General features: G+C 33.8%; 3 protein-coding genes across 5 annotated transcripts; all 3 read left to right on the forward strand.

Annotated features, from left to right (window-relative positions):
• The first annotated feature begins 576 nt into the window (after positions 1 to 576).
• Positions 577 to 12,049, forward strand: LOC122594415. The gene is made up of 9 exons (XM_043766877.1): positions 577 to 610; positions 2,841 to 2,901; positions 2,984 to 3,170; positions 3,266 to 3,357; positions 5,391 to 5,515; positions 9,547 to 9,604; positions 10,582 to 11,162; positions 11,361 to 11,477; positions 11,566 to 12,049. Exons 1-7 carry the CDS (start codon positions 590 to 592, stop codon positions 10,611 to 10,613), a joined length of 576 nt encoding a protein of 191 aa, XP_043622812.1. The 5' UTR covers positions 577 to 589; the 3' UTR covers positions 10,614 to 11,162; positions 11,361 to 11,477; positions 11,566 to 12,049.
• Positions 12,050 to 14,286: 2,237 nt separating this feature from the next.
• Positions 14,287 to 17,124, forward strand: LOC122594231. Of its 2 annotated transcripts, XR_006322954.1 has the most exons (6): positions 14,287 to 14,644; positions 14,741 to 14,832; positions 14,936 to 15,069; positions 16,036 to 16,457; positions 16,580 to 16,717; positions 16,806 to 17,124. XR_006322954.1 is itself a non-coding variant. In XM_043766700.1 (3 exons), exons 1-3 carry the CDS (start codon positions 16,313 to 16,315, stop codon positions 16,820 to 16,822), a joined length of 312 nt encoding a protein of 103 aa, XP_043622635.1. In that variant the 5' UTR covers positions 15,982 to 16,312; the 3' UTR covers positions 16,823 to 17,124. The 2 variants fall into 2 exon arrangements, 1 of the variants encoding a protein (XP_043622635.1); XM_043766700.1 differs by lacking the exons at positions 14,287 to 14,644; positions 14,741 to 14,832; positions 14,936 to 15,069 and having other exon boundaries at positions 15,982 to 16,457; positions 16,568 to 16,717.
• Positions 17,125 to 19,566: 2,442 nt separating this feature from the next.
• Positions 19,567 to 24,789, forward strand: LOC122594367 (E3 ubiquitin-protein ligase RFI2). 2 transcript variants are annotated; one of them, XM_043766833.1, is made up of 6 exons: positions 19,567 to 19,919; positions 20,933 to 21,105; positions 21,173 to 21,228; positions 22,725 to 22,750; positions 22,856 to 23,201; positions 24,271 to 24,789. In XM_043766833.1, the coding sequence occupies exons 1-6, from the start codon at positions 19,772 to 19,774 to the stop codon at positions 24,584 to 24,586; spliced, it is 1,065 nt and encodes a 354-aa protein (XP_043622768.1). In that variant the 5' UTR covers positions 19,567 to 19,771; the 3' UTR covers positions 24,587 to 24,789. The 2 variants fall into 2 exon arrangements, with proteins under 2 accessions (XP_043622768.1, XP_043622767.1); XM_043766832.1 differs by having other exon boundaries at positions 19,570 to 19,919; positions 24,268 to 24,789.
• The last annotated feature ends 1,740 nt before the right edge of the window (positions 24,790 to 26,529 follow it).

The following is a 26,529-nucleotide window of genomic DNA, read 5'->3' on the forward strand; positions in this document are numbered from 1 at the left end:
CCATAGTAAGAAAAAAACAATGGATGAGTGGGAAACGAGTAGCATTGGCTACCTTCTAAGGGGATGGAAGCAACAAGTGGATCACATATTTTTTGAGTTGGGACATCCCCGTGTGTTTAAAAATTGTTTTGGCCTATACGTCATGGTTCTCTTCAACATCGAGTCCTCCACATTCTTAGAAACTTATGCTACAACCTAACCGCTTCAAAACAATGTTAGTATACTACTTTTTGTTTTGGAACAAATGAATCCACAATGAGTACTGTAATGGGTCCTTTGCATTCTTCCATCACAAATTACCAAGCCGAAAGGAGTTTTATAAGAAGATGACATGTTAATTAATAAGAAAAAACCCAAGGTATGTTACAGTATTTTTTAGGAGCTTAATTCGTTGGATAAGATACAATGATACATTAACAAAACTACAAAAGTAGGGGCCCTAATGCAATATATCACAAAATACAAGGCGTTCAATGAAAATAAAGAAAAGATAGGACTAGGTTACAGTATTTTATATTTTATTTAGTTACTAGCTCTTTAATTTTATTTAGTTACTAGCTCTTTAATGTTACAGTACAAGGCACGTACTATGAAACTTCCCGATGATGATGTAAGATTTAATTAGTGCTTTATTATTTTCATTATTATTATTGTTGTTGCTGTTGTTATTATTATCATCACTTGTAATAGACTGCTTCTTTAATTTTACTTACGGGGTGTTTGGGTTAACTTATGTCTTGGGATTATGCCGATTCATAAGCAGGTTATGGCTTATTTATGATAAGCTAGCATGTTACTTTTTAGTGTTTAAACTAATGGCCACCTGCCCCCTAAAAAGCAACTCGGTGGGAACACCACCAAGTTCGAATCTCTGCAAAAACATATTCAATCAGCCAAGGTTTCTAGGTTTCACCGCCACACAGCGGTGCAAGGTCGCTAGTTTGAGAGGAAAAATTCCTCTACAGGACTAAGGGGGTACTAGGCATTTACCCTTTCTTTTTACTTTTTAGTGTTTAAACTAGTATTATTACCCGCGTTTCTGTAGCGGCTTAAACATAGGTTATTCTTCAAATGAACAAAATAACAAATGAATATAAAAGACATCATATTGATAAATACCTATCTTAGGCTCTTAGCACATACTTATTTACAAATAATTTAATGTACATAATTGAAATCAAGTTTAATGCAGGATCGTTCTTGTGTTCAATACTACATAATTAACCCATATTCAAGCTGTTAACATATACCTTTAATAATGCAACTACAGCTCAAACACATATCTTATCCACAACACCAATTAACCCATCTCTTAGCATGTCTTTCTATGCTATGCCCTAGTATATAAGTTTCTTGTTAGCATTCACTGCAAAGAGTTATGTTATTATGCCGTAGTATATAAATCGATAGTCACTAATTAGCAACTCAAATCCATTTTTTTTAGTCATTGACTGCAAAGAGTTATGTTACTATAACATCTAATTTGATTCTCACTAATTAGTATATGGCATTAAACATATTTAGTGATATGAAATACAACCCGAGTTGACACATTTTCTCAAAAAGATAGTTCTTTTTTCCTTCTATGTTTGACCTGTTTGTAATGAAGTACATCCAGAGTTGACCCGTACGTTTTGGTATCAGTATCAGCATTTAGTGTTATTGTGAAATCATTTTCTATAAAGTATTGAGGTACATTCAATTTCAGTAGCTGAAAACACAATCAACTATCATAAACATGATGAAGAAAAGAGAGTTTAAATATCTTGAATGGTTCAATAACTATGAGATTCCATAACATATTTACGTTGTCATTTCAAAGTACATACAAAGACAATTTTATGCAATTTCTTTTACATCAATTTCAATTCCCTGTAATAGTTGACTCATGAAAAATGATCTAATTTAGACAATAAGGCCAGTTGGACTCGCCATAGCGCACCATAACAAGTTCTTATTTTCAACTTTGGTTATAAATTTTAACTTAATTATAATGCTTAATGATCTAATGGGCCTTTCTTTATAAGACGTGAGAAACAACATTAGATAGGTGAAACTTTTGCCACCCGTTCATTGATACTTATGCAAACTCAGTTATTTTAAGCCAAAAAACACAGTTCCTTTTAAGCCGGGTATTTGCTGGCAAATTTTGAACACAACTTTGAAGCGATAAACACTTTAGATATGTATTCCCAAACACTCTCTTATAAGGGTATCGCGTTATCAAAAGGCTAAAGGCTGATATAGCAATTTTGTTAAGCTATAAGCAACATAAAGTCACTTTTTTTGCGCTCCTGATCTTTTTTCCCCCTTAACATATAGCATAATATTGTCATAGTATAGAAAAGAAACGTTAAAGTTTAAAAAGAAGCAAAATGTAGATATTTCCTTCACGATGACTCTTAAAATCATCTCATTTATTATCCTTTAAACTGGAAACTTTTGGCCGATAAGACAAAGAGTCTGTGCACATGATAAAAATCTAATTAAAGCCCTAAAATTTCAAATTACATACTAACCAGCAGTCACCACTAATAGATACAAAAGTATATACAGAACACCAAATGAATTAAACAAACAGATAAATCAACCTGCATAAATAGGATGATAGAGACTATTATAAAAAGAAAAGAAATACAGGGAGAGATTTATGGAATGCACATAAGACGTGTTACTGTGTTAAAAACCAAGGAAGAAATATAACAGGACATAAAAGTTGGTAGGTTGTAGTTGAATTTCGTCGACCCATGCATTAACCCTATTCTGCACATTAACTGTTACTTTTTTTTTTAATTGTAATTTACTTATTCTTTCGGTTAATTATGTGTTATTCTTATCAGTTGATCAACAAAGTAAAAAGAAAGGAAAAAAGAGGAAGAAGTAAGAATGTTGGTAGACATGGTATGCAATTCTATTCGATTTGCTAGACATTTTCTTAAGGATACTATCCATTTCAAACTTATCTTTGTTATTGTTTAAATAGGGGATTCAACTGAAATTCCGCTGGATTTATACAAGTCCATCATGGAAGCAAACACATTCAGGAAAAAATTAGAGACGAACCCTAATGACAAGCATTCTCTGGCGATGTTGGCTGCGTTTGAAAGCCAGGTTCCGATTTATGTCGACTTCTATAAGGATTCCAAGTTTCTTCCACGTGGCTGGAAGTAGTACGTTTCATTTGGGTCTTTATGTTATCATTTGTTATATGCTGTAAAACACACTATTATGTAAATATTCATACAAAGGTCCTTTTTCCTTGCAGTGACCCAGCCACCGTAGGCTTCCTTGTGCCCAAGAAGTCACTTGTACTAACGGATAGTGATATTATAATTTCTGATTCTCCTAAGAGACATGGTATGCATTTCAACTCTTATTTTTGACGATCGTTTTCGTATTGATTGATGTTACAGTAGGACATTATCTGTTACCTTATGAAAGACACGGAAGGGGTAAGTGTGACATGGAGTGATAAAGTGTCACAGCTGTTGTCTTCTGTAGAATAGGCATGCAAAGATAATGTGATGGATAGTTCTTTTCCATGTCTCTGTAGTTAGGCCAAGCTAGTGCATAAAATGAATTTTAAGATCAAATACTTGTATAAATAAGAACAGTATTGCCATGTCAGTATTCTTAAGCATATTATTATGAGTTTTATGCTCTTGACGAAGTTATCCAACAAAAAGTTTATGTTCTCTTTTAGATTTTATATGCTATATTGTGCTTTTGTGATTTATTGATGCTAATAAAGCACGTGAGAGGGTAGTTAGGCTTGAGGCCAAGTTTTAAGTAATAACTTTATTGAAACTGTTATATTGATGTGGATTGAACAATACATAGCAGAATAGATAGACCCTAATACAAAATTTTTAAGGTATCTATAGATCACAGTTAAATCACATTCCTTGATATATTTAGAAACATAAATCTTGGTCTAATATTCCCCCTCAAGGTAAGGCCAGGGAGCGACCTCCAGCTTGGATCTAAGAAGCAAGAACTGTTGTGAAGATAAGGGCTTGGTAAACATTTCTGCATGTTTGGGACACTGTGAAGGAACGTGTCTGATGTCACACCTGTTGCCAGAACCGTAGACTGTATTCTGATTAGATGCCCAAGAAAAATCTAAACTCAAAGATTAGATGCCCAAGAAAATCTAGAATCAATACCGGTCACGGCCTCGGCGATTGTTAGCTCCGCGAGTGACAGATCCATGGTTAGTGTAAAATGCCTGATTGGGCTGTGATGCAGCAGTAAAGCCCAGTTGAGTTATTAATTGCTGATGAGACTTGATGGTTTCATCAGGGAGTTGGGAGCTTGAGCTGCTGTTAGAATGTGAGGGTTTCTGGTTGGCAGTGGCCAAGAAGGCTTGAACTGTTAGATAGACAGGCACATCCTTTTTGATCATGTACTCATGGTCTGCAAGGAGGTTTGGAAGTTCTAAGAGAGTAACAGAGGCTGCCTTCCCATCAGGTTGGGTTTCATAGAGTTGTATTATTCTCTTAGACCTGCAATAACAATCATAACAATATCTTTGTCTTTCATTGGCTCCCCAATATTTGGTAGGGCTCCTGTGTATTCTTGTGCTCGTGTAATATAATCAGCAGATATTTTCTGGTTTTTATCTCAATCTTGAGAAGTTGGGTTTTAAGAGTGTATTCTCGGGAGGATGTGTGATGCATAAGCACGTTCCGAGGCCAGCCAAAGTTCACGAGAAGTATCACCTTGGACATATGCTTAAAAAAATGATGCCTCAGAGATGGTGGAAAGCAGGAGCATACGAATGTGAGCATCATTCAAGATCCAGGCAGAATAGTCTGGGTTGGTTTGAGGTTTGGTTGCTGACTCTTTGTCAGAGGCAGAGGATGTAGTGGGAAGTATCTGAGGTGGACAGGTTAGGGATCCGTCAATGTAATCAAAAAGACCATTTATGATTAGAAAGGGTTTGATCATAGTCTTCCAGAAACCGTAATTGGTGGGACTCGATTTGAATCCAAACAGAGCTGTGGGTTGTTTTGTCTGTAGATGTGAAGGCGGTGATGGTCGTTTTGGACCGATGATAGAGGAGCAGCTGTGGCTGGCCGGAAACGGGGTTGTGGGCAGGAAGCTTGTTTGCGGGGCTAGGGTTGGATGGCCAACTCTGATACCATATTAACTTTGTTTGTTATAGAAACTGTATATTGTATGTATTGATGTGGATTGAACAATACAGACCAGATTATATAAATCACAATTACATCACAATCCTTGATATATCTAGCAACATAAATCTTGGTCTAATATATACAATGTCTGGTGTATATGCTATGTGTGGGTGTATATGCATACAATTTGTTATGTTCACATGAGTTAATGCATGGAGAGTGACTTTAAGTTCATATTTTGTTTTTCAGGGTTTTCACCACCTCCTTACGATCCATCAGATCCCAACCAGAAGTACCCCGATACAGAGTTGGTTCTCATGAATGACGAGCAGAAGAAAGTTTGGCTGCAGTTTCTGAAATACACCAAAGAGACGGTATGTATACACCCCAAAATTACATTCTTAAACATCCACTAGTAAACAAGATCAACAAATCCTAGAACTATCTTGTGTAATTAATCAAACCTAAACTATTACAACATTACCTCACTACAATCACTCTCACTCATACAAAGATTAATAACCAGACGAAGATATGTAAACACTAAAAGAAAACTAATATTTCAATAATACGACTACAAGAGAATGAATAAAATATGACCTGATATAGTGTTTATATATAATGTAAATATTTACAAAATAAACCTTCTAAATCTCGAGTCTTATAAATCTGCACAAAGCCTTTAGTGTTTGTATTAACTGAGACTTATCTTATATCTGTTATATAAACGATACAACTCTTGAAGTATCATAATAACCCTATTTCAGTACCTGCACTTGTCACACTCATATAATATGTTTAAACATAAACCATATCATAAAATGTTATTCATAATTGCATTGTATTATTTAACGAAAAATTCAAAGTCCTGTATTAATCATGAGCCGTATTAGGTGTATCTACATATTCTCGACTCTATCAAAAGATTAATGAACCACAATCACTACAATAGTTTTATATTGAAATTGAACCAAAGATTGAATTCAATCATAAATTTAACATCCCTCCTCAGTCTTATGGTTCAATTTGGATGGGATTCAATTGGCCATGACCAGTCATAAAAGCTTCAACTTAAAGCGTTTTTGGTGAAACAAAAATTCGAGAATGTGGAAAAAGTGAAACTTAGATATCTCAAAAAACATAGAAGACTAAGTAATAAGAAAACAACCACAACCATATGAAATTGTAGATATAATGAAAAACTTCCCTGAGCATGATTCTTATAGATGAGTTTGTCATTTAAATTTCACATATTAAGCTGAATGGTCAACAACAATGAAGAGCAGGTATTTGGTAGCAAGGAACATCGGATTCTTAATTTAATGCTTGTCATTCTAAACATTTCCAGTTTAAGGATTTCAAGTGGTTAAATTATGCATACCGACAAAGAATTATCTCCTTCAATCTTGGAAAAGGATAGAGCCAAAGATTCTAGTTTTCCTTAAAACTTTGTTTAGGCAATAAAGACATTTTATTTTAGTATAAAATAAAGAGGGAAAAAGATTTTTAGCTCCAAGATTGAAAATTTTTGAACAATCCTACCTCATAACAGGTTAGTCAACCTGTATCAAGGTTTTTTCTATTATTATTAATTAACAGAATAGAAACACATTGCAAACCATCAATAGCTTGCAAACCCACAACCAAATAAACAAGACACTAGAACACATTTTAGTTTAACAAAGATTTTTATATATTTATAAACATTTAAGACTAGCCAATACCAAAAAAGTTTTCCGCATAAGAGGTGGACCATTCGATTCTTTATTGGACATCATAAGATAGATTCTGATTAAGACATGATTCAAACGATTCAACAAGAACACACATAACATATTAGGATATCAATATCAGAAATTATATTATGCTTAAAAAGACAATTGCATGACTCCAAATGATTTTGTATTAGACATAGAATAAAACAACTTTACAAGACATGTGAGAAACAAAACTGTTTAAGCATCAAACCGTAGGATTCTAAGAAGGATATCAAATAGTAAGAGTAGAATTACATGATTCTTTAGAAGAGAACCTCTCTAATTGAACAATGGACATTATATTTTACATTGAAAACAGAAAGACATTAAGACATTATAAGGTAAGAGTTACACAATTCACCAAAAAATATAAGACATTATAAGAGCAAATAATCAAATATCACATAATTCACTTAAAAATATAAAATATGAGATGATGCAAGAACACGTGCAGGAAATCACAAGATTCCAACAATCACACAAAAAGACATATATTTTTCATTACAATCATATAGAGATTGTCATAAAGACCAAGAATGCTAAAGTATATTTCAAGACTAAGAGGGGCTGTCATTAAATCAAGAGTGCCCAAGATAATAACAGACAAAGAGGTGCTGTTGTAAAGGCCAAGAATTGTCAAAGACTAACACATACAATCAACAAACAATACATACACAAAATTTTGTAATAGCATACACAAAATGATATGTTTAACACATACAATCAATAAAGAATAGTTACACTCAAAGTTCTGTTATAGTATACACAAAATTCTGTTATAGCATACAATCAACAAATACTAGAACTATCTTGTGTAATTAATCCAACCTAAACTATTACAACAATGCCTCGTTACAATCACTCTTCACTCATACAAAGATGATTAACAAGATGAACAATACTGAAAGAAATATAAGAAAGATGAATACAAGAGAGAACCAATACTGGTATGAAAACCTGCTCAAAACCTTTTATTGTATGAAATGAATCTATTTATACCTGTTATATAAACAAACTCTTCAAGTACCATAATAGCCCTATTTCTGTACTTTCACTTATTACAAACTCAAATAATATGTTCAAACATAAACCATATCATAAAATAGTATTTATAATTGCATTGTATTATTTAACGACAAGTCGAAAGTCATATGTTAATCATGGGCCTTATCATGTGCATCTCCTTATATCTCGACACTATCATAAAGATTAATGAACCACAATCACTACAACATTTACATATGTCATATTGAAATTCAACCAAATATTGAATTTCAATCATATTTTTAACATACATGTTCATGTTCATTTCTATGGCGCAAGCTTGTTTTGATGACATATACCTTATGTGTTGCAGCCTGCTGTAACATCCGTGATATTTGACTTAGTTGACTTGTAAATTGAACGTAAAAGAAAATGAACGATTTTGTTGGTTTATATGAATTATCGAACGTTTTATCGTGTTTTAACGTAACGTTGAGTTTAGTTGGGATTACGGTTTTGTTTTAGCGTTTAAAAAGGATAAGGAATAGCTATTGGTCGAAGTCAGCGGAACGGGAGCCACTTTTGGACCTTCCTAGGTCGGCCCCCAACTCCCTCCCCCATTCCTTTCCCTTTTCATTTCTTCCTTTCTCTTTTCTCTTCAAAAGTAAACACCAAAAACACCTTCTTCTTCTCTCTAAATTCTTGGATTATCAATTGTTGTTTGGGCTAGATTAGTAACAAATTCTTCTTCATCATCATCAAGTAAACATCATATCAAAGGATTAAATCTCCAAGTGCAAGAAATATCCATGTTTAAGACATTCGGATTTAAAGGCAATTGGAAGATTTAGTAAGTAAAAACTATCCCATACTAATCATTTTGTGTTGTTAAACCTGTTTTTAGTTGAATATAAACATGTTTGGGTCTTGAATCGAGTCAAAAACGAATTTTTAGTCAATTAGGGTTTGAAAAGGATCATGAATGATTTTGGAGAAGAATTGATGTTATGAATCAAAACTAAGCTGTGGTTTATGTTTATTTATGTCAAAATATGTGTAATTATGCTTCAAAATGAGTCTTGGCACCTCCTAAATCGATTTCAAGGTCAAGAATTGAGTTTGGGTTGAGCTTGGTTCGTATTTGGCTTGATTTGGGACTGATCTGGGTTGAATCGCGTCGTGAGCGGTCTTCCTCGCGTCGCTAGGGGTGAAGTTCGATCAAAATTGTGTTCAGGTCAAAATATCGCGCCGTGATATCAAAATATCGCGCCGCGATGTCAATTTATCGCGCCGTGAATTCAATTTATCGCGTCGCGATACACAGCAGCAAAGTCATTTTTCAAACGTCAATAACTTTTAACCGTAAGTCCGTTTTTGATGATTCAAGCGGCCACAGAAGCGTAATTGAGTCTTCTTTCCATTGATATAGGCCAATTATCCCAGAACATAATTTTATCATAATAAAAGTTTAGAGGAAGCAACAGTGGTCATGTCCCGACTAGTCATTGTGAAACAAAACGTAATGATTCCACCTCGGTTGGATCAAAGCCTTATAGAATGGACATAATAAAGCTTTCATAGTAAGTAATATTAGGTCAATATTGATAGGGCCTTACCTCTTGATATGCTTTAGAATTAATGTGTACGTGTATGATATGTTTCAGCTATCGTGGACGTGGGTTCTATTTCCTTTCATCTTGGGCTTGTCATTGCTCATCACAGGTGAGTTTCGTAAACCCTCCTTACTCAACTGAGATTCGGGCTGAAAAGTGTACATGCTTGTTTGATTGTTGCTTAATCGATTGATTGATTGTTCCGTTGACATATTGACTTGCTTATGTATACACATTGTGATTTGGTTAGTTGTACATACATATTAGACGATCTTACTTTCAATGAGTTGGAGATGTGGTGGGAAGGTTGCGGGTGACCCTATATATAAGCATCAAGGGTTCCTTGAAAGTAAAATCGTATGAAGTGTATGTGCATTGTGTTGTTGGATGATGGAAAACGTTTTGATATGGAACGGGACCTAGGACATTGCATGATAATATTTCCCCTATAACGTATTATAGATTTGTGATTTGTGATAACGATTAAGTCCATCTTGATGGCATAACGATAAGCCCACGATTTGTGGTATAACGTTGTTGATAACGATATTGTTTAACGTGTATATTGTATATGAATGTTTAGTTGAAACGTAACGTGATATGACGCATTTGAAATATATGTAAGTCGTAACGTGATATGACGCCTTTGAAATATATGTAAGTCGTAACGTGATATGACGCATTTGAAATATATGTAAGTCGTAACGTGATATGGGTATCTTTATATCCACGTTATGGATTGTTGAATCCACGTTATGGGTATCTTTATATCCACGTTATGGGTATCTCTATATCCACGTTATGGGTATTTTTATATCCACGTTATGGGTATCTTTATATCCAAGTTATGGGTTGTTGAGCCCACGTTATTGAACGTTGCTAATCATTATATGAATCGTTGTTGTTAAACGTTGATTGTATTGATATTGTGCTAACGTGAAACCTTTTAGGGTTTCCTTGGAACTTAATTAGGTATTCTAATCCTCGTATATCGTTAACGGTTGTTATCCCGACACACTTGTTTCCTTTTACTTGTCCCTACGAACTCACCAACTTTATGTTGACCCGTTTTAGTACACTTTTCAGGTGACAGCTTAGCTCCAGGACGTATTGGATGATTGTTTGCTTGTTTATGCTAGAATTGGACTTGGACTCCTTGGATCCGTGATTCATTATTCCCGACTAGGGGATTATGCTTATGTGTGATACCCCATGATTCCGCCTTGTTGGGGTGTTACACCTGCACTTATTTCTATATCTCTCGATCGTTCACGTGTAGAGAAAGAAAAAAAGATAATTCCACTCGACAATCCTGTTGTTCGTCTTATTGGTTACTTTGTAGTTGATACCTTCAACAAGGCCTTTAAGATGATTAGATTTCCTTCCAACTGCTTTGAACCTTCTATTATTTGTTTTTTATCGTATTCGTTATACTAAGCAAATTTATGTTACCAACTTATTAAGGAGGACGAAGACAACCGCATTGATGTTGTTGAATTTCTTAAGTGCACCTATATAAAGATGACTGGGGTTTATTATTTTTACTTGACTATAAAGGCATGTGAAGAAGGAAACCTTAGGCATCTATGAGACGAAAGTTAAATGTCAAAGTGATGACGGTGCCCTAAGTTTGAGCTACTTTTTCCTGACTTATTCTCCATCAGAAGGTAAGCAATAAATAAATTTTTTTATTATGTGCAATTGCTATAATATATTCATTCATATCATATATAAGTATATACTATATTAATAACTTTTATGTACTTAGTTGTAGAATGGACAATAAATATTTCCGGGTCAATCTAACCTTTAACTTAGAAATTATAAAATTTCCGCACCTCTCATAATTATGATCTAATATCTAGGTGTAGATAGTTCAGATCGTGATTGGTCTGATCCTGAGGACAATCTATCTATTGAGGGGATGGAGCTTAGGAGGAAGGATGCCACATGTAGGGGTTACGACTACCACACCCCACATGGTTAGTTGTTTATGATGTTAAATAATTACCCAAGGAGTGGGATGCTTATGATCTATATTTGATGCAGTTTATGGTTTTCATCTTTCAGGATTTGATGTTCCTTGATTTTATGTTGCTGTTGTGCGGGACTAGTTGCGAATAAGTTGGCTAGCATTAAATTATGAAGTAATCCTTCAACATCGTTGAGAATGAAAAATATGGTCTCTTCCACTATCTGATGGCGAACTTCTGAATCTCCAAAGCAATGTTGCAACAAAGAAGAGTTGATGTTCAGATTATTTGCTTTCATCACATAATAGACTGTCAGCGCTTAATACTTTGAAAGTCGTCAAGTCAATACCAAGATTGACTCGAGCCAAAAGCTGCTAGTTTGCATTTCGGCACGATATAATATTTTCTTTTCAGAACCGTTGAATTCCATTTCAAACCATTATGGATCCGAACAAAATATTTGCAAAAGGTGTATTATATCCGCTTTTGAAGTAAAAAAATGTCAAGATGCATTAACACCAAGACTTGTAGTAGCCCATTATCTATAAATACTATAGATATGTTGTTATACTTTTTACTAATTCGACAAGGGATTTATATTGTAAATTTTTTCAATAAGTGTATTATAGGTGGAGATGTTTAAATTAGTATATAAAAAGAGAAAGGTATTTTTGTTTTTCAAATCTTAGAAAGTTTAAGTTGAAAGTTTGGAAGAAAAAAAAAGTCATTTGTTTTTTTGGAAGGATAGCTAAAGCATTGGTTAGGGCCTGTGGCCTAATGCAAATTATAACAAAAGAAAAGGGGCTCAATGTAAAAGAAGAAAAGATAGAACTATATTAATCTACATTTTACCGATAAGTCGATAACTACTTTTGGTCGCCAATTTGGATTTACGTAAATTCATGATTGTCACTTTTGGGCGCCAATTTGAGTCTAGGGTTTCGCAATGGGTCAAATCAAAAGAACATGGTATGTATATATAATGTATATACATGTATTTTGTTTGATTTGTAAGAGATATATCTCATTAACTTTTGGTAATTATCCAACAGCAATCATGTTATTAATTTAGTGTAATTAAGGGATATTGTTTTAACACTTAGAAATGGGTTTGGAGGTACGGAGTGTACACTCATCAAGTAAATGACATCTCTGACCCAAAAGTTTTGTAATAACTGTTAGACATAACTATAACATTTTTTACATGAATTCTAAATGTGAAATTGCTAGCATGACATTATTGAAATTTACGTGTAGAAATTTGATAGAAGTACAAGTTTGAAAATGGAAAAGTGAATCTGTTGGTAACTGTGTCTTGCTTTGATAAGGAACATAGGCACATGATCTAAATTCTTATTCACATTTCCATTTTGTCAATTCACTGTATAGTGAAAAGGAAAATCACAATCATGTTGTCAATTTCTTTTCTTCTTTTCGTATGGAAAACTCTTATATGATATTATATTATATGTCATCAAACATATATGAAACTTTGCTACCTCCTATAAATATGTCCATGCATAGACTCCATGGGATATGAGAAAACATATACATAAACTTTGATCTCTTTCAGTTATTAAATCTTTTGGGTGTCTCTTATAGAGAATTGATATGTGAGAAAATATATACAAAACACGAAATACTCTATAGCGAACGGGTTCTAGATTTCTGCCAAAATCTAGAACATCACTCTTTGTATTATCCCAAAACAAAACCCAGACAATTAGGGTCGAATTGTTATTTTCGGAAAGTGATATCACGATACAAAGAAAAATCCGGTTATTGATTTCTTACCCTTGTAACTTGAACTTCCCCAACAAATCATGTTGTTCCTCGTCGATGCAAGATGATACGTACTATGAAACTTCCCGATGATGTAAGATTTCATTGATACATTATTATTATTATTATTATTATTATTATTATTATTATTATTATTATTATTATTATTATTATTATTATTATTATTATTATTGAAGTATATTGTCTTCATATGCTAAAGTCTAATATCTCAAGCTAAATAGTGATATGGACTTTTCCTTACTAGTAAGAAATCACAATTCAATTGTGATTTGTTTTGGTCGTTGCATGCATGAGTTTTTCATTTAGCACATGTTTGCCTTAGTAAAAAAGGAACAGAGGGAACATGAGGAGAAGAACATGAAAATGTGTTTTCAAAGACATCAAGCTATGGCCTATACTATAGGTTGAAGACTTTGACAATATATGATCTTATTGCTCTATAAAAGGATGCATTACCATGCAACGTAGAACATGAAAAACACAACACATCACAAAACACATGTACTAGAGATACAAAAGCTCTGCATGTATTTTCTATTTTTCCAAACTCTGTAAACACTGCAAAATTATAGTGAATTGTTTCTCGGCTTCCGCCACCCGTGGTTTTTTCCCGTTTTGGGTTTTCCACGTAAAATCCTCGTGTCTCTATTACTTTATTTCTATTTGGTGTTTGATTACACTTGATATATTACTTCCATTCCGCATAAAACTAATATTACTATAAACTTCTCTCGGATCCTTGGGCGTGTTTTTAACACACGTTTACTACAATTATTATTATTATTATTATTATTATTATTATTGTTGTTGTTGTTGTTGTTGTTGTTGTTGTTGTTTGTAATAGACCGCTTCTTTAAATTTACTTAAGGGTGTTGGGTTAGCTTATGTGTTATGTATTGGGCTTATGCCGATTAAGAATAAGCAGCTTATTTTTTTTATAATAAGCTAGCATGTTACTCGATTTTTAGTGTTTGAATTAGTTTGTTTTGGTTACTTCTTATGACGGTCAATCAATTAATTAATAATCTTGTCGAAAACATGAACACAAATACAATGTGTTTAATACTCAACATAGGACCCAATTCCAACCGTCTTATATTAAAAGCTACATGATACACATTATAGATTTTAGATTTATGAAATACACACAAGAAGTGTTAACTTTATTCAACGTGCTAGTCTTATTGACCCATTAAACCAAACCCGTTTATATACGTGTCATATATGGAATTGCCTATTCTAGACTTCGATTGTTTCTTGTTTTAACTTTATTTTACTTATTGATCAACTATGTGTTTTGGTTGACTACTATAAGGATATCAAGGTTGACTACTATAAGGATATCAAGGTTCTCCCACGCGTCGCTAGAAATAGTACGTTTCATTCGGGTCTTTATATTATAATTTGTTATATGCTTGTAAGTAAACTACATTACTCTGTATATACTCATACAACTTTTCTGTTTGTAGTGACCCTGCCACCGCAAGCACCCTTATGCCCAAGAAGTCTCTTGTAATAACTGACAGTGATATTATTATTTCTGATTCACCAAAGAGACATGGTATGCATTTCAACTCTTAGTTTTGGCGATATTTTCTTATGTCTTAAAGTTGATGAAAATGTGTTAATGCATGAATCGTGACTTGGTAAGTTCTTTTTTTTAGTTTGTTTTTCAGGGTTTTCACCACGGTACAATCCGTTGGATCCCAACGGGAAGACCCCAAAAACGGACATGGTTCCCTTGAATGACGAGGGGAAGAAAATCTGGCTGCAGTTTCTAGAATTTGCTAAATCGATGGTATGTGTACATCCTGCAATTGTTTTACATTCTTAAACAACCACCCAGAAACAAGATCAACAAATACTAGAACTATTTTGTGTAATTAAGGCTATCTCCAACGGGGGTGTCCTTAGGCGCCCTTAGGTGCCCTTGGATATCCTTTGTCGTTGAAGTTTGTCCAAAACTAAGGATTTTTTTGAAGGATGTCCTTACCTAAGGCATGCCCTTACTTGTCCTTAGCTAACATATTTCTGTTTTTATTTGGTGATAAGGATATGTAAGGATGTTTGTATGGTTGGAGATAAAATTATAGGATTTGAAGGATTTATAAGGATATATAAGGATTTGTAAGGATATGATGTGGCAGCTCAAGGACGCCTAAGGGCGTCTTTAGCATTGGAGATAGCCTAATCAAACCTAAACTATTACAACAATAATACCTCATTACAATCACTCTTCACTCATACAAAGATTATTAACCAGATGAACAATACTGAAAGAAATATAAGAAAGATGAATGCAAGATAGAGAACTAATACATCAATAAAACGACTACAAGAGAATGATAATACGACATAATGAATAAATTGCGACCTACTATTTTTGTTTATATAGTTTAAATATTTTTAAAATTAAGCGTCTAAATCTTGAGTCTTGTAAACCTGCACAAAACCGTTAATATTTGTATAAAATGAAGCTTAGCTTATACCTGTTATATAAACAAAACGACTTGAAGTATCATAATATCCCTATTTCAGTACTCGCACTTGTCACAAACTTATATAATATGTTTAAACATAAACCATATCATAAAATGTTTTTCATAATTGCATTGTTTTATTTGATGATAAAATTCAAAATCTTGTGTTAAATTTTGAGCCCTATAAGGTGCATCTCTATAACTCTCGACTCAATCAACAACATACATGTTCAGATTTACTGGCACAAGCCTTGTTTTGATGACATATTCCATGTGTGTTGCAGCGTGCACTTATTTCAATATCTCTAGGTTATTCACATGTAGAGAAAGAAAAAAGGCCAATTCCGCTCAATAATCCTGTTGTTGGTCTTATTAGTTCCTTTGCGATTGATACCTTCAACCAAGCTTTTGAGATGATTAGATTTTCTTCCAACTTCTTTGAATCTTCTACCATATGTTTTTTGTCATATTTGTTAAGCAAGTTTATGTTGCTAGCTTATTAAGGAGAGCGAACATAACCGCATTGATGGTATTGAGTTTCTCAAGTGCACCTATATAAAGATGGTCGGGGTGTATTATTTTTACCTGACTATAATGGCACGTGAAAAAGGAAATCTTGGCATCTATGAGACAAAAGTTAAATGCCAAACGGCATCCGGACGCAGAAGTTTCAGCTACTTTGTCCTGACATATCCTCCATTAGAAGGTCGGGTTTCTTTGGAATTTTTTAATGTTCTGCTTGGTTATCACTTGCTGTTGAAACCCATAGACAATGTTTTCATTGATCCTCAATTACAATGCTTTAACTGGGTGTAGATGGTTGTTCAGATAGTGAAGATGATCGGTCTGATTCAGAGGACAGTGGAGATGATTGGTCTGATCCAGAGGACAATCTATCTATCGAGGGGATGGAGCTTAGGAAGAAGAACGCCGCTTGTAGGGGTTACGACTTCCATACCCCATATGGTTAGTTGTTTATGATGTTAAATAATTACCCAAGGAGTGGGACGCTTATGATCTATATTTCATGTTGTTTATGGTTTTCACATTTCAGGATTCGATGGTCCTTGACTTTATGATTATGCTTTGTGGGACTAGTTGCGAGAAGTTGGCAGGCATAAAAGTATGAAGTATGATTAAAGATGTAATTGATCACAAGTGAAGCTAGCACCAGGAAGTCTCACGTAGACTTGATGAGCGGTTTATATAACATCTCTCTATCTTGAAACTTTCTAGGCTTTTCGTGCACTCCTAATACTAGTTTAATTAACGAATGGTTCTGTACATTAATAAGTTGTATTGTTTGCCGGAACACCATTCAATTGTTGGAATATGATCACGTTATAATAAACGCATGTCCGGTATTTATTTAAGCCTACGGGGTTACACAAAATGACACGTGAACTTTATATATTTAATTAGTGTATTATAGTAATAAATTAATTAAACGATCACTTAAATAATTAATTAAACTATGTTAAAGGTTTAATAGTGTTTAATTAATTAAAAGAGAAATGATTAAATTGTAAATTAGAAGTTTCCTAATTATACAATGAAGGGGAGGGGAGCCGAAATTCCTATGGGGTTTCCTAATCCCACTCTAACTTGTCCACCAAGTTAGAAAACCTTTCTAATTAGTCATTTTAAATAGAGACCAACGGTTAAAGATTTTATTCATTCAAGACAATTAGATTTGTGAAAACCCTAAAATCTATCTCTCTCTCTCGGCCGAAAATCACAAAACCAAAGACATTAGTCTTTGAATTTCTTTTCAAAGTAATGTTATATATTATTTAAATCACTTGTCCTAAAGTGTGATTTTAAGTTTTGTTCGATGGCAACAAAAGAATTTTGGTTTTCGTTTTCTTTGAGGTACACAACGGGTTTGTGAGTTCGTGATCGAGTACTAGCATACGATATAGGGGTGTCAAGTGTGTGATCGTAGAGGGGTTTTACTTTAGACCCTATTTAATAATAATAATTATTAATAATAATAATATTATTGGAAGCTTTGCTCAAAGGTACTTATTCTATTCATTACTTTGTTAATTAATAGTAATGCATATACGTTTCTATTCTGTTGCGTACTCGTGATTTGTTAAGTGTTTATGTTCATATATTCTAACATCAATAAAAGAACAGTATATTGATAATCAAACTCGAAATGCAACAAGATTACAATGAAATTTAACTACTAAGTAATCGATACAAGAAAGTAAAAGAAACATAAACATAAAACAAAAAAGAAGAAGGCAAAACGGGCTAAGGATATGGTTAAACCAAGGTCCCTTAAAACTGATTTCGGGCCACCCAAGTGAACCCGTCAGTTTCCCAGGGTACAACAGCCAAAGCAGATTGTACTGCCGGAGTAAACCACAACCCAGAATTTACCTTCAAGAACAGCAAGAAGATTAGAGAAAGAGAAAGAATTTTGTTGATGATCCAGGATGAGTGTTGGTGTTATTCTTGTTATTCTGATAAAAACAAAACATATATGTATATCAGATTTTAAGTCGGAAACACATCTTAAGAACAGGTGTCACTTGCTAAACTAAAGCAAGTGTTGTTCGAGGTGTTAAACCAGGAACAAACGAACCCACTTAAGCCATAACAACTTAACACTTGAGCCATACTGAGCCATGGAAGCCATAATCGAACTAGCCAAAAATAAAGACGGCTCAAGGCGATGCGAGCGTGCAAAGTGCGCCACTAAAACGCCACATTACCCCCTCATCGCCCCCGGTCTCGGGTACGGGCGCGTCGGGTGTTTCGCACCCTCCTTGCCCACTTGGGGTGTAGCCCCTTATAAGGAACTATAATTTCTCTAACACTCCTCCTTATAAACACACTTAATGTTTATACCTCTGCCAATGTGGGACAAACTTACATTAGTTAAACACTCTTTCAACTCCTTTTAACATATCTATTAACTTGAATAATTTATGTTTTAAACATAAATTTTCCAACAATGTTTGTGGGGCATTTTATGTGCAAGCCCACCCTAAATAAATTATACAGAATTAAAGTACCTCTTATCCAGCAAGACTAGAACACCGAAGAAAAAAATAAATAAAACTGTGACATGCCATTTTAATCATTGTCTATGTTTTTATACACGAGTTCCTGATCGATTAAATAATCCACAAACTCGAGCAAACCTTCAACATCGTTGAGAATGAAAAATATGGTCTTCCACCATCTAATGGTGAACTTCTAAATCTCCAAAACAATGTTGCAACAAAGAAGAGTTAATGTTCAGATCATCTGCTTTGAAAGTCGTCAAGTCAATACCAAGATTGACTCGAGCCAACAGCTATTAATTTGCAATTCGCCATGATATAATATTGGAAATGATTAATTCTCCAAACTAAATAGTCTAAAGATCTTTCTTGGTATAAGAATCATATTATATCCTCTTTACTCTTAAAAATATTTTCACATAAACTATCCATTTTATATTAATGATTAAAATTACATTATCAATCTTTTATTTTTTAATATATCTTCATTACCTTTTTACATTAATTATGATCCCACCTCCACCACCAACGGTCACCCCATCCCCACAACATAGCCGGCACGACCACTGCTATATTGCACGGGTACCATGCCAGTATAATATATAAAAAAAAAACTAATTGCATATTGTCATGAATGAACGGATCGGTATATCCCTGACAAAACCCAAAAGTTGAAAATAATACTAGTAAAATACCACTGCTCCGTATTTAGTTACATTACATAAAATCCGTATCCCTCTTTTTAATGGGTGGGTTGTATTGGCCACGTAATATTATGACAGGCCGGATTTCAGTAACAAACTATCACTCACTCGTACAAGATACAGGCACACATATATATCTATCTCTGTATCTAAAATCTATATCTATAATAAAATCCGGAACACTTTCCGTAAAATAATTTCCAAATTTCACTCTTCTTCTTATCTGCTCAAATCTCTCTGCTAAATCTGTTTCAATGTAACATATTTAATTAACAACTACAACAACAAAAATCATCATGCTCACTTCAAAAATCGATGACGTCATCAATGCCGCCGATAATTCACCATCGTCATCAGTTCCGTGCTCGATTTGTTTCGATTTAGTGATCGATGACGGTGTTAGGTCCATCGCGAAGCTTCACTGCGGTCATAAGTTTCATCTCGGTGAGTGTATATATGTATATATATTTTAAATCGATCGTATGTATAGTTGATTAATTGGTGATGTCATCAATGTAGCTTGATTAGATGTTGTAGTTTTAATTATAATTTCGTCTTATGATATTAGTTTGATGTTATATCTATAGGATATGTATGTATTTGTGTAATGCTGATTTTTTAGATTTTGTAAAATTTTAGCTAGAATTAGTGTCATAGTGATTAGTTGCTGTAATATTGTTTTTCTGTTAGGCTAAAAAGAACTGATTGTTGTTTCCGATTTTGTGAGTTAACATTTTGTAGACTTTATGTGTATTGATCGGATGTATGTATTTATTGTGTAATATAGTTTTTTTGATTTGAGGATTGAGATTTCGAAGTGAATTTTAGTGGAATTCTGAGTCGGAACATGGATTTTGTAGAGATTAGGATGTTATAAAAGTGTTTAGTTTGTGGTTATTATTTTATATGATTGACGCATATAGGATAAGATCGGCGGAGTAGCATATACACTGCCAGAACTAGATAATGTGGTTGATTCAGTGCCAAATGAGCATTAGCTGGATTCTGTATAAATTTATATGCATTTTGAAGTATATGAGTTGGATGACAACAAGTTTGGTTGCAGTAGTACTAAAGCAATTGGAAATTGATTGAAGGAAATTTAAAAATTTAAGTAATTTGTTATACTTACATATTAAAAAGTTCTTTAATCGAGGTAGAAGTAGGACGACATATGGCTACGAGAATTTAAGATGCTTTACAGAACTTTCTGAGTTTCTGATTGCTTTGATTGATATAAAATGCCGGTTGATAGGGTCAATGTACAATATTTCCTAACTTACTGTTTATCAGCCGGAAAAGTGATCAATACTCACTAAACAGAGGGTAGTGACTGAAACTTGAAAGGGGGAAGATCTTATACCCTTATAGTATCACATCATGACTATGTGTTAATGAATGTCTTTCAATGCTGTCCTAGTATATTATGCACGATTTGATCTGCTTGTGATATACAGATTGCATTGGATCGGCTTTTAATACAAAAGGAACAATGCAATGTCCTAATTGTCGCAAGGTTGAGAGTGGCAGGTGGCTGTTTGCAGATGGTTCATCACATGCAAATTCTGAAACTGGTGCACCTGACTGGCTACCAAATGAGGTCCCACATGATTTGAGCTATTTCAGAATGGTGAGCACTTCACATGCTCTTTTGTGATTTGGTAGATGTTGCTTATGAGTTTTAAACCTTTTTTCAGCCATTTGGGTTTCCCTGGTGCCCGTTTAGTGGATTTATGGTTCAGTCATCATTCGAGTAAGCCATCCTTCTCTTTATATCTTTGCTGATGATTATTGACCTTGGAATTTAGTATTTTATTGATATTGGCTATCTATTTGAATACGATAAAGATATTCTTTTTCTGTAATTATGCATTAACCTAGAAATATTCCCAATTTCTCATATCTTAACTTTCAGATTCTTATTTTAATGAGTTTTGTGGAGGAGATTGTAGACTTGTAGTCATTAATCTAAGTTGCATCTGCCCAAACTATGACTGAATTTGAAGGGAGATATTAATCACAAGATAATAGATACAAGCACACAAAAAGTAACTGATCTGATGAAGATGTAGTGGCAAGTTATAGTATTACAGATTAACTTGCGTATTAGAATGTTAAAGTTTGAACGTAGAATAAGAGCATAAAAAGATTTAAGCTTTGTGACCTGATCTGCCTCTTGCTGGTTGTATTGACAAGTATGAACACAATTTGGTCATGTACTTTTACACCTCCCATTCACTTGGACATACAGTTATTGAAAAAAACCCGCCTGTTACTAATCTGCAACTCTTTCATAACCAAGTTGATCTTTTAAGCAAACAATTCAAAGTTTTTCTAACCACATACATTCAACAGGGAAAGGCAGAATAATGGCAAAGTACACACACCTTTTTTGCTTTTCCCATATTTCCTCCAGTTAAGGTTATTCTTGTAATCACTTTTTACATTAGATCTATATGGCACATATTTGGCTTCAAAACGCTCCATTGATTAATGGCTACTCTAAGAGTCATGGTCCATTCTGACTGCTGGCTCTTTAAGTGATTATGTTTATGTTAATCTCTGAGGCGTCAGTAGGATCTTTTCACTATGTTTATTTAGATAATGAACCATTTTTGTCCCAGAAATATGGAGTCTAAATAACTGTTATATTTATATACACATTTCACCACATTACTAACTGTTATATTTATATACACAATTCACCACATCAATTTATAACTAATCTTATTTTTGTGTCCAGTTCTCTTTTAAGTTCAAGCTAGAATGCTCGATGTTTATACTTCGATTTTCACTCCACTTGAATACTGAATACTTGTGCATTTTTGATGATTGAATTGAGGTTAAAGTCTTGTGTTGAACGGAGTTATATTTTGCTTTTGTATCTTATAACCCACAATCCTTTGTTGACTATGAATGATAAAGTAATGTGTGCATGGGGTCTTATCTCATATTACATGAACCCCACAAGAATTTGTTGTTGACTTACTGCTAATATGCCATTAAAAAAGTTACATTAAAGATAATATTTATGGTATTGATACATTTGATACATCTGTGTATTTTATCAGAAAACAACATGTGAGTATACATACACAACATATATACACACCATATTATATGATAGATGTGTGCAGTAATAGCACCATAATCAACATTTGAGGGGCAGAAAGGTATCGTAGAGTTATTTGCATAATAGCATCATAATTAATAATGCTTTCTTTGACCTTTCCTTGTAAATGTTTACAGGGAAGCCGAGTCTTCATTAAATGCATGTAAGTTCTTTGATTTTCTGGAAAGATCTCTATCTCAGCAGCTTATTGATATGATTTTCTAATTTTTATATATAAAAACCATTTGATGTAAGCTTGTCTATGCAGTTGCTAACTTCCATGGAGCCCATGCTATTATTACTGAACATACTGCTGGACCATCTTTCACTCGTTCCTATGTTTCACATTTTAGACCTGGTGAGCATGTTGGCAATTCCAATTTCCACCATCCGCTGAATGCCCTTTCTGTCCCTCATAATAATATTCGTTCAACCAATATCCAACACCCAAGTTGGGGCTGGAATTGTCATTTTCTTCCTTACGATGCTGACAGAGATTACCTTGACCATGGCAATCAACCTCCGCAAAATCTGAGATCCGCTCACTCTCGGATGCAAGTCGATATTATACCAAGATCCCCCTCTTTTCTTCATCCATTGCGCTATACCCAACAGTAAGCTTTCCCTCTTAACTAACACGGAGACATAACAACTGTGTTTGTATATGTCGCTATATAAATTGATTCGAGGGAATTCAAAGTTACAGGTCCCAGTTCGACCTATCTACTTATGGGTGGATTAATCGATTGTTAAGGGATCATATGAGATATGGTGCAAAGTGCAAGCCACCAAGACACCAAAATGATTCAAACTTTTGGTGCAAGACTCTTCATTAGACCATTTTGCACTAAACTTTTTCGTATAAAAATTTTCTAATAAATGTTTGGTGCAATGCCAGAGATAGATTCTCTTTGGTGGTTGCACATCTTAAAAATTCTCTATTTGCTCCAAAGTGGTGCAAACTTTTAGTGCATTCCTTGGGGACGAAATACTTCTCAAAATTCTGTATTTAATGGCTGTTTGCCTTCTAAATCGTTTTATGTAACTGTATATATATAATATAGTTTTATTAAGATTTTGCTAACATGGAGAAAAATGTTGTACATGGCGGTTGATCATTATTATTAGAAGGACTTGTATTTTATTTTAGTCTAATAAGGATGTTGCTAATCTCCCTTACGGCTATGTTGACATACATAAAATTAACCATCACCCTTTTTTTTTTCTTTTTTTTTAGAACAGCAAAAAATTAAGGAACCATCACCTAAGGGCCATTGTTAGCAAAATCCTTATTTGGATTATATGCAACTAGTTTTGTAACCATATTTAACACATTAAATGTTCTACAAAAAATGGACAACAATTCTTGTGGGTCAACCCCACAATATAAAGACATACCCGCCCGAAAATTTAGAACTGTTAAATATAAACTAATTAGGAACTTGTATGCATTAAACATACACTCCAAGCAACTTTCGACTTCTTTCATGCTGAGCTAATTTCTTTATTATATTTTTTGACCTGTTAGAAGTAAAATATAATCTGAATCAACTCATCCTAAGTAAACAAACTGAAATTGCCACCACCCTTGTTTACGAGTTTTTTTATGTCGTGTGTATATTCATTAATAATGATTTTCTTTGCGTCTTCTTTTTTATTTCTGAATTGGCCTTTTTCCAGAAGTGGGGAGAGTTCAGTAGCTAATTCTCAATCTCACGAAAGGATCCCAGTTCTTCATACAAGCTATCATCAGGAACAACCAGGCGATGTTAGATATATGCCCCCATCTACAAATGGTTTTGGGAGATTCAGTGGCGCAAGGGGTTTGCCTATGATATTGCTGGCTGTCCCCGGTCAACCCCATCATCATGGTTCCCATGGTTTCTACAGTCATGAGGTAGAAAGAGATGAGCTATCATATGTTCCCATCCTGCAGGAATCATCCAACCATCGAATTTCTAGAAGCTCCGATTATGGCAACCAGGCTCACTGGTCTTAGCAAGGTATGATCCTTCTGTTAATAGTGTTTCATAACTTTACAAAGCGAATCATTATATAAAGAAGAGAGATTTTGTTTATATGGGTTACGACATTGCCTTTGGCAATCCCAAAATCTGGGTAATGCCTTTTCTTCTAAGATGACCATATAACTTTTCATATATGTACAATTGATTTACCAAGCAGAAAGTTGTAATTTTTGTATATTGTGGCATTCCTTTTCTTTTCCACGCATAGATACTAACAGCATGCTGATAATGCTATTTATAACTGAACTCAGTTTCACTTGTGTTTATAAGGAACTGTTTTGAGTTAACCACTTGATCCAAGCTTTGCTTGTCTGATAGAATACATTTGTGTGACAAGCCTAAACTAAAGGCTACAGTATTCACTAATACAAACTTGACGCTAGATCTTTTTTAATTCTATATAAATACACAACGAATATCTATTCATAGGACAAGGATATGATGTACTTCAATGACTAACAATTGACCAGATTTAAGTGTCTTGGACTTGACCCAGTGACAATGGGTTCATATATCTCGCCATGAAATATGAATCAATCTTCATTTTAATAAAATTCTAACGATATGTTTGGATCGAAGGATTTGTACTGGATTTAAATATTTAAATATTGTAATTAAAACATTAAACAGATTTGATGTGAGGATGCAGCACGGTATTTTTTAGAGTTGTGAAAACGAGTCCCTAAAAGACTGAGCCTGGAGGTCCTTATATACCGACAACTATATAGTTCTATATGCTACTATACTTGTTAAAAGTTACCATAATGTTAGTGAGTTGATCCTGCTACTTGTAGACAGGTTTCGGTGTAGCATTACGATATTTGTAAGTACAGGGAGACAGATGGATGTATTAATTTTTATTTTAGAGAAAAAGGATTTGTAAAAGCTTTTAAAATAATTGAATCATGATGTGACATTTTGGACACCTATCGATTAATAATGATTCCTGCTCTTCTTTTCAAATTTGAAAACTCCTTATTTTGAATGAATGTGGTCGTAAAAGGAACCAAATGAGTTATGTAGCATCAACTTCTTGATGTGAAGTAACTCGAAATTATTGTGTCCAATGGCAAAAGTTTAAACGTCAATTTTGTTTGAACTGTGTGTTCATTCATATTGATATGCATCTTTTTTAAGGGTATATATCTCAAAATAGGTGATGAAGTTGGACGACTTTATAATTTAGTTCTTTTTTGAAAATTATAAATTTAGTCTGAGTCAGGAAAAAAAATGGTTGGGAGTAACAGAAATTAGGAAAGAAAGACAAAGAACTAATTTCTTAATTAGGAAAAGGTAAAATGATCTTATCCAAAGTATGAAATATAAGTTAGAATAATTATTTTTTGAAGAAAATCATTTACCTTTTTCTAATTAAGAAATTGGTTTTATTATGTAACCTTTTTGTGAATTTTGCATCTTTAGATAAAAGTTTTGACTTTAGATGTCATAAGAAATACGGAAAGAAGGCCCGTCAAGATCATATTTATGGACAACAACTTCAGTGATGCAATCATGCAAACCCCGTTTAGATGGTTTTGAAAATTGTTTATGCTTGAACACAAAAAATAGCACCTATCAACCAAAATCTTTTGAAAACTCACCAAAGGGTTTATCAAATCCTCTGAGACGGGTTTTTGTTCCATGTCTGATTTGGCAAAAATGAACAGATTTGATGATGATTGAAGACAGGTTTATATTACGATGTGTAACATGTGTTCCTATTTTTATGCATCAAGACTGCTAATATATATGAGTTCTAGAATTTTATGAATCATTAATACGTTAAATGCGATTAAAACGTATCTAAGTCTTAATATAGTTGGTTTAATTGGGTCAAAAAGGAAGAGTCCGGCACAAACATGGTGACGTCATATTTGGCAAAACCAACTGGTATCTAAAGCTGATAGCTTGTAAT

Source organism: Erigeron canadensis, chromosome 3 (genome assembly GCF_010389155.1).
Source record: "Erigeron canadensis isolate Cc75 chromosome 3, C_canadensis_v1, whole genome shotgun sequence".
NCBI classification, from domain to species: Eukaryota; Viridiplantae; Streptophyta; class Magnoliopsida; order Asterales; family Asteraceae; genus Erigeron; species Erigeron canadensis.

Coding starts and splice junctions, on each gene's coding strand:
- LOC122594367 (XM_043766832.1), top strand. CDS start 19,772: ATGCTCACTTCAAAAATCGATGACGTCATCAATGCCGCCGATAATTCA. Junction 22,751..22,855: donor CGAGTCTTCATTAAATGCAT/GTAAGTTCTTTG, acceptor TTGTCTATGCAG/TTGCTAACTTCCATGGAGCC. Junction 23,202..24,267: donor CCATTGCGCTATACCCAACA/GTAAGCTTTCCC, acceptor GCCTTTTTCCAG/AAGTGGGGAGAGTTCAGTAG.
- LOC122594415 (XM_043766877.1), top strand. CDS start 590: ATGAAACTTCCCGATGATGAT. Junction 2,902..2,983: donor TAAGAATGTTGGTAGACATG/GTATGCAATTCT, acceptor TTGTTTAAATAG/GGGATTCAACTGAAATTCCG. Junction 5,516..9,546: donor TGAAATACACCAAAGAGACG/GTATGTATACAC, acceptor GATATGTTTCAG/CTATCGTGGACGTGGGTTCT.
- LOC122594231 (XM_043766700.1), top strand. CDS start 16,313: ATGGTCGGGGTGTATTATTTTTACCTGACTATAATGGCACGTGAAAAA. Junction 16,458..16,567: donor GACATATCCTCCATTAGAAG/GTCGGGTTTCTT, acceptor AACTGGGTGTAG/ATGGTTGTTCAGATAGTGAA.